Source organism: Aythya ferina (assembly GCF_964211825.1).
Source record: "Aythya ferina genome assembly, chromosome: 6".
Taxonomy (NCBI): domain Eukaryota; kingdom Metazoa; phylum Chordata; class Aves; order Anseriformes; family Anatidae; genus Aythya; species Aythya ferina.
In genome coordinates this window covers 17,736,270-17,749,415 of record NC_140303.1, presented here as the reverse complement: position 1 = coordinate 17,749,415, position 13,146 = coordinate 17,736,270, and the positions used below count along the sequence as shown (strand labels likewise).

Below are 13,146 nucleotides of genomic sequence, written 5' to 3'. Positions count from 1 at the left end.
ACCAGTCCTCCTTGGGTCACAGTTGCAGTCTTTTAGCTCCTTGTGTTGCACAGGTTAAATAATTCCACTCATTGCTGGATGATGTGACAGAGCGTTTCATTCCCAGTGACCTAAATATTCCTCCCATGAAACATATTCTTGGAAAAAATCAATTTTACAACAAATCTTCATATCACTGACCTGTCCCCTCCTTAGCACAGGTTTTCTGTATTTTATATGGTAACATTTCCTATGGCAGAAACTAGTAATTATTTTCAATTTCTTATGAACAATAGTAAGCTATAAAAAGCAGACAAAATAATGTTTTAATTCATGGACAACATCTGTTTCCTGAACATCCAACTAAAATGCATGCTGCTGTAAATGTACCTCATGTCAAACAGAAGTCAGTTCCTCATGCAAGGCAGTCCTCTGGAAGTGCCAAGTGGTTGAACTTGACTCCATCCGAGCATGAGTTACAAAATCAGACACAAACAGGTGCACATGGAGGAGTGTCTCTGTACCACCTTGTAATTCTCACTGACTACAAGATTAATACAGCCATGGCTGCTTCCCCAGAGGATGGTAAAAGCCTGGGCTGCCTTTCCTATCCATTTGTAGGTTGTTCTCCAGCCAGTTATCCTCTCACACCACAGTTGACTGCTCCACTGAATAATGGAAACTGGGCAGAATTACATTTGCAGAAAATGCTCTCTAATGCCTTGCAACTATGAGGTATATATTGGTTGTAAACTCTGTATTGCAAAGTACCTGACATTTTTACTCCTTGGCCTTTATGGACTTGCAGTGGTACTGTCGGACCAATAGTTAAGTCTTTTTACTCTTGAACTCCTTACTTTTCACTTTGTAGTTATGAAGAAAGGATTTTTACAGGGCAGATGAAGCTTTTCAGCAGGGAAAAGGATCATTTCAAAGCTTCCCCAAACACCTGTCTTCAACAGCCTGCTGTGGCAAGCAGCTGCCTGCTCTGCCCATGCTTCAGAGCAAGTCCTGGCTGCAAAGCAACCTGCTTGCAGCCTCAGGTATGCCCAGGCTGGCTTTAAAGTTAATCCTTAACCTCATCAAGAGATGGCATTACCATGTCACAGTACATTGGTGGTGCAATAATAAAAACCATTATCGCCCACCTGGCTCTCCTGCCTCTTTCTCCAACTCTCTGAATGTTTACAGTCTTACTGCAAAAAAGCCCCAGAAAAGGCTGTAACAGGATGTAGCAAGGCAAAGAAATTAAGATATTAGGGAAGTAAATACAGGTTCTGTAATTATACTTTATTGCAACTTGAATGCTTTGCTTGCTCCTAAAGACTCCTTTAGCTAAATTTGTTTGTTCCAAGTGTTTTCTTCTGTACCAACAAATAAACACAAGAAGCATGTATATTTTCCTTATTATTTTATTGAAAAGATACATTTAAAAAAATACACAGACATTTTACTATTATGGATTGCAGATAAAGATGCTCTAAAAGTTAATTCTATATATATTTTTTTGTTCCTTTCTTCCATGTTTTCCCCCATTGTCACATAATGACTTCAGTCTGAGTACTGCATATTGATATCACCTTTATAAAAGGGTTGGGGAGGTAAGAAGAGAGGAGGGGCATTACTGCAATATAATAAGTAAACAGATAAGACAGTCAATTATAAATATTTCATGTTCTGTACATTATTGCATTAGGGAGCCACAACATTATGCAGCATCGTTACAAAGGAAACTAGTTAGAAATGAAGAAAAAGGATATTTACGTACAAATACATGGATCCATTGTCTTCTTGAACAATGCATGTGAGCTCTGGTAATGTGCAATTGAAAAGCTTTTTTTTTTTTTTTTTTCTCTTTAAACATTGCTTAGCAACACCAGTGAGGAAACAACAAAAATAAATTAAATAAAAGTAGCAAACAAGTAGTAATCTTAACTATATGTTATATGGCTTTCTAGTTTTAATCTCTCTAAATAAAGTGTGACACGAAAGAATTAAAACAAAACAAAACAAAACTTTAGCGCTGCATTGTGTTCAAACATCTGCACAGAAACTAAAAACCTTAAAATCAGACGTGATACATCTTCAGTACTACACAAGATACACCAGTACTGGGGCCTAGGACAGTATACAATCCCTGTCAACAAGAGCACATTGAAAAGAAAAGGACACAGTTCATTTTTGAGATGTTACCCACGATCAAGCACTTGGCTCATCTATCTTTTTCCATGCTAGATTGTACCCCATTGGTTTCCAGAGAGCTATTTACATAAGTGTGAGCGAGGAAGACCCTAGTTTTCAAGTCTGCCAGGAAAATACTTCATGTTCCTTGTTTCCAAGGTGTGTCATACACATTGCAAAAAATAGTAATTAATAGATACATGAATCTTTAATGATATAATTTTATGAGCATTTAAATTTTTAGTAAATCACTGTCTATTTGGATTAAAAGAGAGAGAGAGAGAGACTGAGAAAGAGAGCTGTCTAGACTCCAAATGCAGTACCATCAGTGATGACTTTTATGGTGCAGTGGGTTGAGGTGTCACACCAAATGGCATTTCAAAAGAGAAAGACCCCTTGCTTGCTTTTCTTTCACCCTTTCTACTGGCCATAGCTATCTCTTGTTTACATCGATCAAATCAGTACGGTGCAAAAAGTATCGAGGCGGGTGTTGCACGGATGGGCCCATGGCCTGGCCGGAGGAGAGCTGGGGGTATCGCTGGTGCCTGGAAGAGGGAAGCGGAGGGACGGGGAGGGAGGGACAGAGCAGATGACACTGCTGCAGCTGCCGCCAGCGGAGAGGAGAGAAATGCAGGTGCCAGAGGCTTGATCATATCCTTCTGGAATGCAAGTTTTGCCTGGAATAAAGCAAACAAAAAGGGCAGTGAAGTACATTTCTCCCCATGACCATTCATTCATAGGGGAAGAACGAACCCTGATGCACAGAGCATGGTGTTGGCTGCTCAGGGGTGACACCCACATTACCCTCTTGCTCTTGAGGCAATTAAAGCAACTGAACTATATTCCACAACACACAAATCTCAAGAGTAGGGCAGTCAGGCAGGTTTAGAAGGGAGAGCAATTTGCAAGTGAGCAAGAGTAAATTATATAAATCATTACTGTTTGAAAAAAAAATAATTAAAAAAAAAATATATATAAACCACAACTAAGACTTCAATGTAAAAAGTCAAGTTTTTCACTTGCAAAAATAAATTGTAGAAATGTCCAGTGGTCAGATTGGAAAGCTGATACTAGAGTTCAGCCATCTTTTTACCTGCTGATGCAGAGCTGTTCTTATCAACACACACACACACATTTTAATATCAACACCATAAATTTTTTTGAAAAAAATTATCACTCAGCTTAGCTTGTGGTGAAACTTATCACTCAGAACTACCTTGTGGTGAAAAAGCTAACCAGAAACACATACAATACAGTTTCACTGAAAATGGCAGGTATCACAACACATACATGTTTGTGGAGCAAAGATGCTCACATCTTTCCTTTGTTAGTGGAGGCCTCTGCATACCTGATACATTATAAAACGGTGCACACAAATGGGAAAGGTTATTGAATAGGGAGACTCACAAAAAGCCCTCAGCATTTTCATTTGCCTCTATACAATTAGAGAGACCCGTTAGTAGCTTAGCTTTTAAAGGCTTTTCAGTGCTTACTCTTGCACACACATTTGCATGTCTCTCTTTCCAGCCTATGACTTGTTTTTGCACCATAGATGACATGCACTTTCCCTTAATGAATAGAATACAGGCTGAGTCACGAGCAAATAAACATACAATCTGTGTTGTGCTGCAGCCAGCCTGAACTTAGGCTGCATTGGACTGGCATAGCCAGCTCGGGGAATTCTTGGAAATGCAGATGGGTGTGAGAGGGGAACAGCAGGGGCACAGAGGGAGGCAAGGTGTTTTGATAGTGACAGACACTACCCAAGCATGCTGATAGGCAATCGATTCTCCTAAAGAACTGATAACTCTTTTTCAGCAACATAATACATCTGCTCAGCCCTCTGCTTTGCTACATAGAGCATTAGTATTTTTATATCTTAACATCATATGTCCTTTTCCCTGATTGCATCTGTCATAACTGAGAGTTATCTCAGGTGCCTGGAAAGACAGAATATATGTTTCAGACTTCAAGAAGTGCACCAATGCAACAGAGCTGATACCTTTCCACAGGGCATGTGGTTCCCATTCCACATCCCACTGATTATTCCTTCCTTCCTAGAGGTAAATAACACTCCCAGAGTCGTCTGCATGCCTTTGATGGGGCAGACAGCATACATAACTATCTTCAAATCTGATCCCAGCACAGAGCAAGCCTGCAGGGGGAGAAGCTCTGTGCAAGTGTCAGGTCTGTCATGCTCCTGTCTCTATGTGGTGGGAGTCCCCAAGGTCACAAATTCACACAGACAATGATGAGAAAAAAAAATACTTACTGCTAAAATACTTGGGCTGCGCTGCAGTTTGTTGTAAGGACTATATTTAGGTTTCATAGGCTTTCCTGCAACTCTGTCCTTATGCCTTCGGCTGGAAATGTGCTGAAATAAATATTCTCACATTTAATTAACTGGTTAAACATTTCTCAACTTTGAGTTTCAGACTGATTTATCAGCAGGGTATGCCTAAGCTCCTGTTTGTAAGATACAGTAGGTTCTTTAGAGAGAGCAAAGATGAGTTTTGCTAAATTAAACATAACCATTTGGAGCACATCAAACAGAGAATGAGAAACTAATCGAATACAGCGAATTCTGTGATCCAAGACAGGCTCTGCAAATTATTGGTATTTTGGTTAGTACTTCCGTTTTCTACTTGAGAAGCTTTGAACCAGGCCAAGCGGTAATCACTAGGTCATAAGGATATTCAGACATAGGAGGCGAACTTCAGTCTCTCTAATGCTGTTCAGTTGCATAAATAATTCATTATTAACTGAAGGAAGAACCAGTACCCAGGGATATGTGTACACCATGCAATTTAATACTGTCTTAGAGATAACTGAAATAACTGTGAAGGAGAGCACAGGTTCACACAGCACAGCACCATCCAGTTGGAGATTCCAGTTTGGGTATCAGAAACAACAAATTTGTATTGCATTGCTCTGAACCCAGGGCTCATTGGCTTGGTCAGGGCAGAGCTGCATCTTCATGCAGCTATGCTGATATTGCAGTGCTAATTATAGGGGTGCTCCACACAGTTGAGACATATCCCTGGTATTACCCTCCCACTGATTGTCCTAAACCAATAGATTCAAGTCACATTCTCCCTCTTGTATTCAAAGATTATTAAAAAATATCCCAACAGAGTAAACCAGAACCAAAACAGGAATTCAGAGAACCTCAGCCCAGGATTTCTGGTTGTTGGGGGACCAAAGTTAAAATTTCTTGAGCCACAGAAAACTTTTAAACTAGATCTACTGTGCTATTAATTGATAGTGACATTTTGTCCACCTCTGCTTTACAACTCTCAAGTCACCTTCCCCCCCCACACACTTTTTTTTTCTCAGTTGTAACAATTAGGTGAATTCAATGGATATTTAGAAATATTTGTGGGGTGATGGAAAAGAAATACTTTGTAGAAGTTCATTTTATGGAAAAATATCTTCACACAGATCTATATCCCACCTATAATATTGCAACATAACTAACAACAAGAGATTTAAGCCTCAGACACACACAAACTACCTGTTTAAGTTGAATTTCTGAATTAACATGGACATCGCAGATTTCACAATGAAATGTCTTGTTCTGCAGTCCTGAGCCTTTATTGCCATTCTGAACCTTCAGCCGGGATCCAGGTCTAGGGTAAGACTTAATGGGGCCAGCACCATTTCGAGCCTCGACCATTGTCTTGTGCTTGGAGCCTAATGGGCACACAGGTTGAAGATGAATTAATGACCAGCATCATAAAACCTTGTCCATTAGCCATGGCACTTCTTGTAACACATTTATTTTCAAGACAGAATAATCAGAACTACCACAGGTCAGGATTAACAAAGACCTTGCTTTTGGTCAGCATTGTTCCCACTTCCTCAGTCCAAGGGGAAGCACAACAGAAGCATTTGTACAGAAAGGAGTTGCAGGGAGACTGGGCTGCTGGCTCCTGTGTGGGGGCAGCGTGTGGCTGCATGACCTGGTTTGCCAAAACCCTTCGAACAAAATCCAGAAGCTAGTGGATCACAGTATGAAAAGGACATTAGCCAAGAGAAAAACCAGAGGGATCATTCAAAATCTGTGAATTTGTGACTAAGCCAGCAGCCACAATACAGATGGATGATATGTGGAAGAAAAAGAGACTGCATGGTATATTGGCTCTGTTACTTGGATTCATTTTTTTTTCCAAGGATTTACCCAGGGCCAGAATTCAACCTTTGGCTTTAAATGTGGGAACTGATAAACGGTCAATGAGGAAATACTTATCTTAAAGATTTCCCCTGAATCTATATGATTTTGGAGGTCCTGGTCACCCTGAAACTTGAGCTGTAAAGAAAGACTATACTAACCAGAGACAGGAGTTTTCTGGATTAATCTCTTTGAGAAAACTTTTATGCACAGGCCATCAAAGCAATTTCTCTAGTACAGGTGCCTCAGAAATAAATCTATACTGACTTCTGCTGAAGTGGAGGAAGGCAGATTTAAGAGCAGCACATATTTCTAAGAATTTTAATAATTAAAACAGAATGGTGACTGTGGGACCATCCAGGAAGGTGTAAAATGAGAGACTGTACAGGCACACAGTTATTACCACAGCTTGTCATCAGAGGTGGTGGCGGTGATGGAGACTGCAATAAGTATCCCCGATTTGGAAGAAGTGGCTGCTTTCGCCATTTCAAAAATGGATTACAGCTGTAAAACCAGCTTCAATGGTTTGTTAACAAGCTTTACATCACCAGCACATCACAGAGCAGCCAGAGTACATTAGAGATTGCTGCTTGTGGCCTTTTAAAAGATTTATGAGAGGAATGAGGAGAGCATAGCTGATTCTCAATAATCCAAAGATTCTAGGACATCTAGGAAATTTAAGGAGCCCACACTAAAAATAGCAAAAATATCAAATAACAAAAGTTACTAAAAATTGTGCCAGCGAAAAGCAGACACCAGAGACAGACAGCTCAAATATGAAAGAGATACAGAACTGATATTTTAGAAACCTTGGTGCTACAGAAACCACAATGGAGATATCATGGAGTATGACAAAGTAACATGAACTGTAGGGATATTGTCAGCTAAAAGCTTATAGAGTACTTGACAGACAGTTCCAAAATTTATAGAGAGCTTTAATAAAATATCAAACATCACACATCAAATTGCCATTAACACAAAAGTTTTAGCAACTTGCCATTGTAAGTTTTAACTAAAAGACTCTTCAGTGAATTCTGGCTACCATGGTATCAGAAAGCCAGTTTTTACCTTGAATTTTTGGAAATTAACACAAAACTCACGTTGTGTACCTACTCACCTGTATTGTGTGCTTCTAGTTGTGACAGAGAATTTACAGCCACTTTGCATAATGAACAGTAAAGTAGTTTTTTGGCTTTTTCCTCTTCTGACTCAGACACTGTGCTAGGAGCCCCATTTGTGCTCTTGGAGGATGATGCAGGTGTTACAAGTGCCGCTGCTGCTGCTCCAGGCTTTGGAAGAAAAGCACCCGCTTCTGTACTGGAATTCTGACTTGCACTATTGGTTTTTGCTTTCCCTTTGTCTTCTAAAAGAATCAAAATATCTGTCAAATATGCTGCGCACAAACAATCATACAGCAATAGTCCTGTGGTTTTAGTGAAGCTAACACAACAGGGGCCTAAGTCATCCAATTTTATACAGGACAGCAGCATCCTTGAAATCTTGTTAAAATCCAACCACAAAATGTGTGTAATGACTTTCCTGCTTTTAAGTTTACCATTACCAATGACTTCAACAAAGTCATGCCAGCTGCTGTTGCTGTCATGCTGCAGCTCTGGCCAGCTGAAAGGAGCCCAAGAAAGCTCAAAGGCAGCCAGGGTTAAAGAGTGAAGAGTGCTTAGAAACACATGAGGCTTTGTACTGGGGATTACAAAAATACTCCCAAAAAGCAATATATTGTCTTTGGAATGGCTCGAATTTCTCAAAGTCACTGGGAGGACACTCAAAGGCTCCAGCACTGTCTTGGCATATGATATCCCTCCATTCAGCTAGGGTTGAGTATGGTGCTACACTATACACATGAGCACAGCTGTTAATATTTTTAGATTTTTCCAAGAACTATTCCCCACATATCCGGAGATCTGATGGCTCTGATGTGCATTCAGCATATTCCTTTATCACTTCTCAACCATGAATCAATAATCTGTGCTCTTATGAGACAGGTAGGCAGGTATTACTTCATTTTACAGATGGTAATCACAAGGCAGAGAGATTAAATGTCTTAAATGTGTCTAAAGAGGAACTTTGAACCAGAGCCAATATTCAAATTGTCCTTGCGTACGTGTTGTCTACAAGAACTCATTGCATTTTAAGTTATTCAGTTGCAGTCCTCCTGACCACAAGCTATACTGGTACCAGCTCACCTATAAAGTACAAGGGATGAGAGGGGGAAAAAGTGCAGTGTTGTTGGTATGAGCAGCCTTGACAAAATGGACACATGAAATGAAAGCCTCAGACTGAGACCTGTTATCACTGAACAAACTGCCACCATCAGTGGAACAAAAGATGACAAAGTTTCAATTCTATTAAATAACAGTAGCATCTGCCAGTTTGCATTTTAAGATTTTTTTTTTTTTTTTAAATATATAGAAAAGGACTATAGATCTAATTTTATTAAAGACCAACCAATATCAGCCTAGACATTTCTGTATCTCTGAGATTTATGCAGTATCAAAGGCCAGCTCTACATTTAGGATTAATCATAGTTCCATCACTTGCATCACAAGCCCAAATAGGACATGATACAAAACGTATGGGATAAAGTGCATAAAGTAATATGTATATGATGATGCAGATTAGCATCTTCTCAAAATTAATGTTTCTTTCTTGTTTTATCAGAACAAATTAGAAACTCATATAGCTACTTTTACATTGTATTTTTTTTTCCATGCACATCATTTATACTTTATACTTCAAAACACTTAATCTCTAGTGAGGAATACCACAAATTTATTAGTACTGTCATTTCTCTAAGTCCACAAGATGACTGTTCCCTCTACTTCAGAGAAGAAAATCTGGAAAGGGATGAGGAGAGCATTTCTTATTCATTCACCCACTGCAATTAATATTTAAATGGCTTGTATAAATAATGTCCTTAGTCATTCTTTATGACCACTGCTAGATTCTGTCTTGACTTACATGACAGTTTCTTCTGGTTAAGATGTGACGTTTTGATGTCCTTCAGATTCAAAAGAACCCTAAAGTATTAAGTAACTGCAACAGGAACCAATGTCTAAGTACAATCACTTAACAGCAACCTCTTCAAAATTAGTTATATCCCATCTGAAACCTATGGCATATTTTAAAATGTGTTGAACCAATTTAAAAGCTAGGTTATATTTTGAACACTCAGTTATTTTTAAATACTGCTCCTTGAAATATGTTTACAGCTACCAGACTCTGTTGTAACATCACTCTGTGCATCATCCCAATGCTGCATTACCAAGAATTCTGAAAACAGGATTGTACCCCCTACAAGAAATTGAGAGCACGTGTGAACTGTGAACAGGCATTTTGATACTCAAAATGCATGGGTTTTGGCATATTTCCCAGAAGTGCATTGCAGTACATCAATTTTAAATTGTTAAAAAACAGCAGAAAGGAAATTCTAATAAAAGAATTGATTATTTTTTAAAATAGCTATAAAAATACTTTGAAATTACACAATATGAAATATACAGGACATAAAATGATCAAGTATGAAGCCTGCTATTAGGACTGAATATATGATAAAGCCAGATTCTGAAAGTATTTTGATTGATAATGTATGACAAAAGAAAGCAATGTTAAATCACAGTTCATAGACTATTCAATTTTAATGTCACTGTAGTAATCAGTTACATCTGCAAAAACCTCAAACAGCATATGACTTGTGAGCATACATAAAATTAAGGGTTTTGATAAATTACATCTGCTAACATGCTAAATTAAAGAGTTTTCAGTATGGAAAGTTCTCAGCAGTGCTAATATCTACAGGGAAAGCGTTCTGAATTGCTGCCATTTGTGAGTTCACATTACAGGATAATAGATTTCTTGTTGTTGTTGTTCTATGTGATAAACTGCCAGACTGCAAGAGGCATCATGTCCAAATGTGTAGGGGCCTGACTCAAGCAGAGGAAGGTTCTTTGGTATTTTGCCTTTCAGGCCATAAAAGAAAAATACACTTACAGAACTGCAAGTCTTATGTTAGTGTATATATAAACTATACTTCTACTTGGTCTGTCTTATATTGTTTCCCATTATTTATTTATTTATTTATTGATGTAAGTTTGGTGCTTGGTGGTTTTGAAACACTCCCTGGAGACTGAGATGGGCTTGCCCAGCAGAGGAGCCCAGCAGAGAGGGGTGGCCCTCACTGCCCCATGTGCAGGCACTGCACAGGTCTGTTCTGCAACCCCTCTGTTACACAGAGGAACAGATTTCCAGTTGTGGATTTTGCCATTAAGCGCCTGTAAAGTAGGATCCTAAACAACGGAGAAAGATCCATTTTACACAGGTCACCAATCACCATCAGAGAGTGACAGCTTTCCATTGCTGAATTTAAAAGCTGATTGAAAAATGCTAGATTTCATTTTCCATTTCTCCTCACTTCGCCAGCCACCATTAAGGGATATTTAGTTCTGAGGCTCAAATGCCAGCAGATGTAGTATGTCAATATTTAAAATATTCCCAAGGTTTACAGTGTTTTCACTCTTCATAATACAAAGCAATTCTAGAGTATATAATGCATAACGGGATGACGAGAAAACTTCTGGAAAGCTAGAGAGAAGTTAGCAGCATCCAGCTGGGCAAAATTCTGCCACTGTCTGGGCTTTTGGAAAGAACTACAGTTCACATAGTAATTGTATCATTTGGAGAGCTTCCTCACACTGATCAGCTCCATGTGCCTGTGTGTTTATATGGAGAGATACATGCCTCTATATAAGTTGATGTTTCCTTCCACTGTTTTAAGTGTTTAATGCAGAACATCTTCAAAAGTCGTAATTGGAAGGTTATTAGACAGTTTAACTCCCACAGAAAGTTCAGTGAGCTAAGTACATATTTATCACTGCAGTGGGGCAAGGTTTTTTTTTCCTGCCTTCTAAATCAGACAATTGCACTTCCCCAAATGGGCTTTGGATAATAACTTATTGTTTTCAGTCTACAGAATTCAAAACACCATTACTTACAGTTTTGTTTGAGACAAATGCCTACCAAGTATTCAACTGTGCAAAGCACAGGAAATGCAGATCATATATATATATATATAGAAAGCAGGAAGATCACCATCCTACAGCTCCTCAGAAGGGAACTGGAATCAGAAGACCCAGACGGTGTCAGTCTCCTCCCAGCAAGCTGCAGCTGTGATTCAGTCTGACCCAGGGTTAACTTGAAATGCCCACATCACAACTCACATGCAAGGAGTCCATTGAAAATCTAATTCGTACTGCTGCACTGTACTGGACTATGTTTGTTTTCCACACAGAAGGCCATACTTCATTTGTGTTAAATTTCTGTCTTTTAATTAAGTCTGCCTTTTCCTCAGGACTCCAGAGAAATAAATCAGTGTTTCATTTTAGCTCTTACTGAAGCCTGAATTTATTTTGAAATAGAGCCCAAGGAAAAAATAAAGCAAGCTAATTAAGTATTGCTTTGGGCTTAGTAATACCAATGCTCTTGTTGCCTACTTACATTGTTTCAATTCTGCTTTGAAGTTGTTTTCATATATTTGTGGTTGTTTGCCTCATGTCTGCGTCAGCACCGTTAGAATTCAAGACTTATTTATTTAATTAGTAGTTAAAAATTTTGGCTTTATGTATCCAAGTTAGAAAACAGCATAGGATAACATCTGACAGCCTTAAATCTAACCGGTTCTAGCTCCCTACCAGTCCAAGTGACGTACCGCCCTGTGTAGTTCATGTTTCTCTCACTACTGTTGCTGTTACAGAGCTCAAGAAGGGGCAAAGCCACTACCATACAACTTCTTCCCTGTGACACTCAACCTGCATTTCCTTTGTGCAGTTGTATCCTCTCCTGGTTCCTAATAATGGCACGTCAATGCTCCATCCCCACGCACAGACTGACCATCAGTGCAGGCACAGAAAACAACACAATTTTTTTTCCCCTAACCATTTCATCATTTATTTAAGCAGTTTAGTTAACAAGGTACTTTTAAGAGAAATCACTTTGCTTACTTTGTAATTTGTGTCAAGTGTTTATAATTTTATAATATATGTATATCTGTACCTTAGAAATTTATATTTTAAAATGGTCTCTTACCATACGAAAATGTACTAAATAGGTCTTGCTTTTTACAGCTAGGAAATCACTATATATATATATATAAAATTTTATTTTTTCCTCTAGAGTGTGAGTGATGATTTCCATACACAATAGATAGAAGTTTTCACTTGGAATTTATGATGAAAATATAGGTGCTGTTTTTAATGGAGAAATAAATTAAAATTCATGTTTCTTAATCCAGATTCCTAATAAAAATAAAAACAAGCAGAATTATAAAACTCGTGTATAAACCTAGAAATTCAAATGATACCAGTTTTCTGTATCAATAATAGCTATTTCTACTTACATCCTACAACATGCCTACCTACAGTTTTTATCACTGAAGATGTACATAACATATATTTGCAATAAACTTCTGCTTCACAAGCTTGTTCAAATAGCAACTGAAATAAAATTTACAGGTTATCCAAGATTTAGATTATGTATGGGATACACCTGCAGAAGCCCTTTCCATCACATATACCAAAAGCTTTTAGGTAGAGAGTACTGCTACAATCCTAATAACCCTTACAGAACTGTCATGTACATTTTCTACCTATACTTAAATAAATCTGCTCAGAAGTAACAATGTACTATTTACTGAGAATACATTTCTGCGTGTGTGTGTATGTATGCTTCACACTTATCTTTGTTACTTGGTCATACCTGGCATCACCCAGATGAGCTGTAGCCTTACACAAACTACTTACAACCAA

The 13,146-nt window shown here is 38.5% G+C and overlaps 1 protein-coding gene across 14 annotated transcripts in view; it reads right to left on the bottom strand.

Annotated features, from left to right (window-relative positions):
* Positions 1-1,375: 1,375 nt before the first annotated feature.
* Positions 1,376-13,146, bottom strand: part of ZNF385B (zinc finger protein 385B) — a 176,315-nt gene continuing 164,544 nt past the window's right edge. For all 14 annotated transcript variants that reach the window (XM_084522976.1, XM_084522978.1, XM_084522977.1 and 11 more), the window contains 4 exons: positions 7,449-7,694; positions 5,675-5,853; positions 4,433-4,534; positions 1,376-2,837 (listed from right to left, as the gene is read on the bottom strand). In XM_084522976.1, coding sequence (XP_084379102.1) covers positions 2,619-2,837; positions 4,433-4,534; positions 5,675-5,853; positions 7,449-7,694 — 746 coding nt within the window. In that variant the 3' untranslated portion in view covers positions 1,376-2,618. The remainder of the gene's footprint in view (positions 2,838-4,432; positions 4,535-5,674; positions 5,854-7,448; positions 7,695-13,146) is intronic.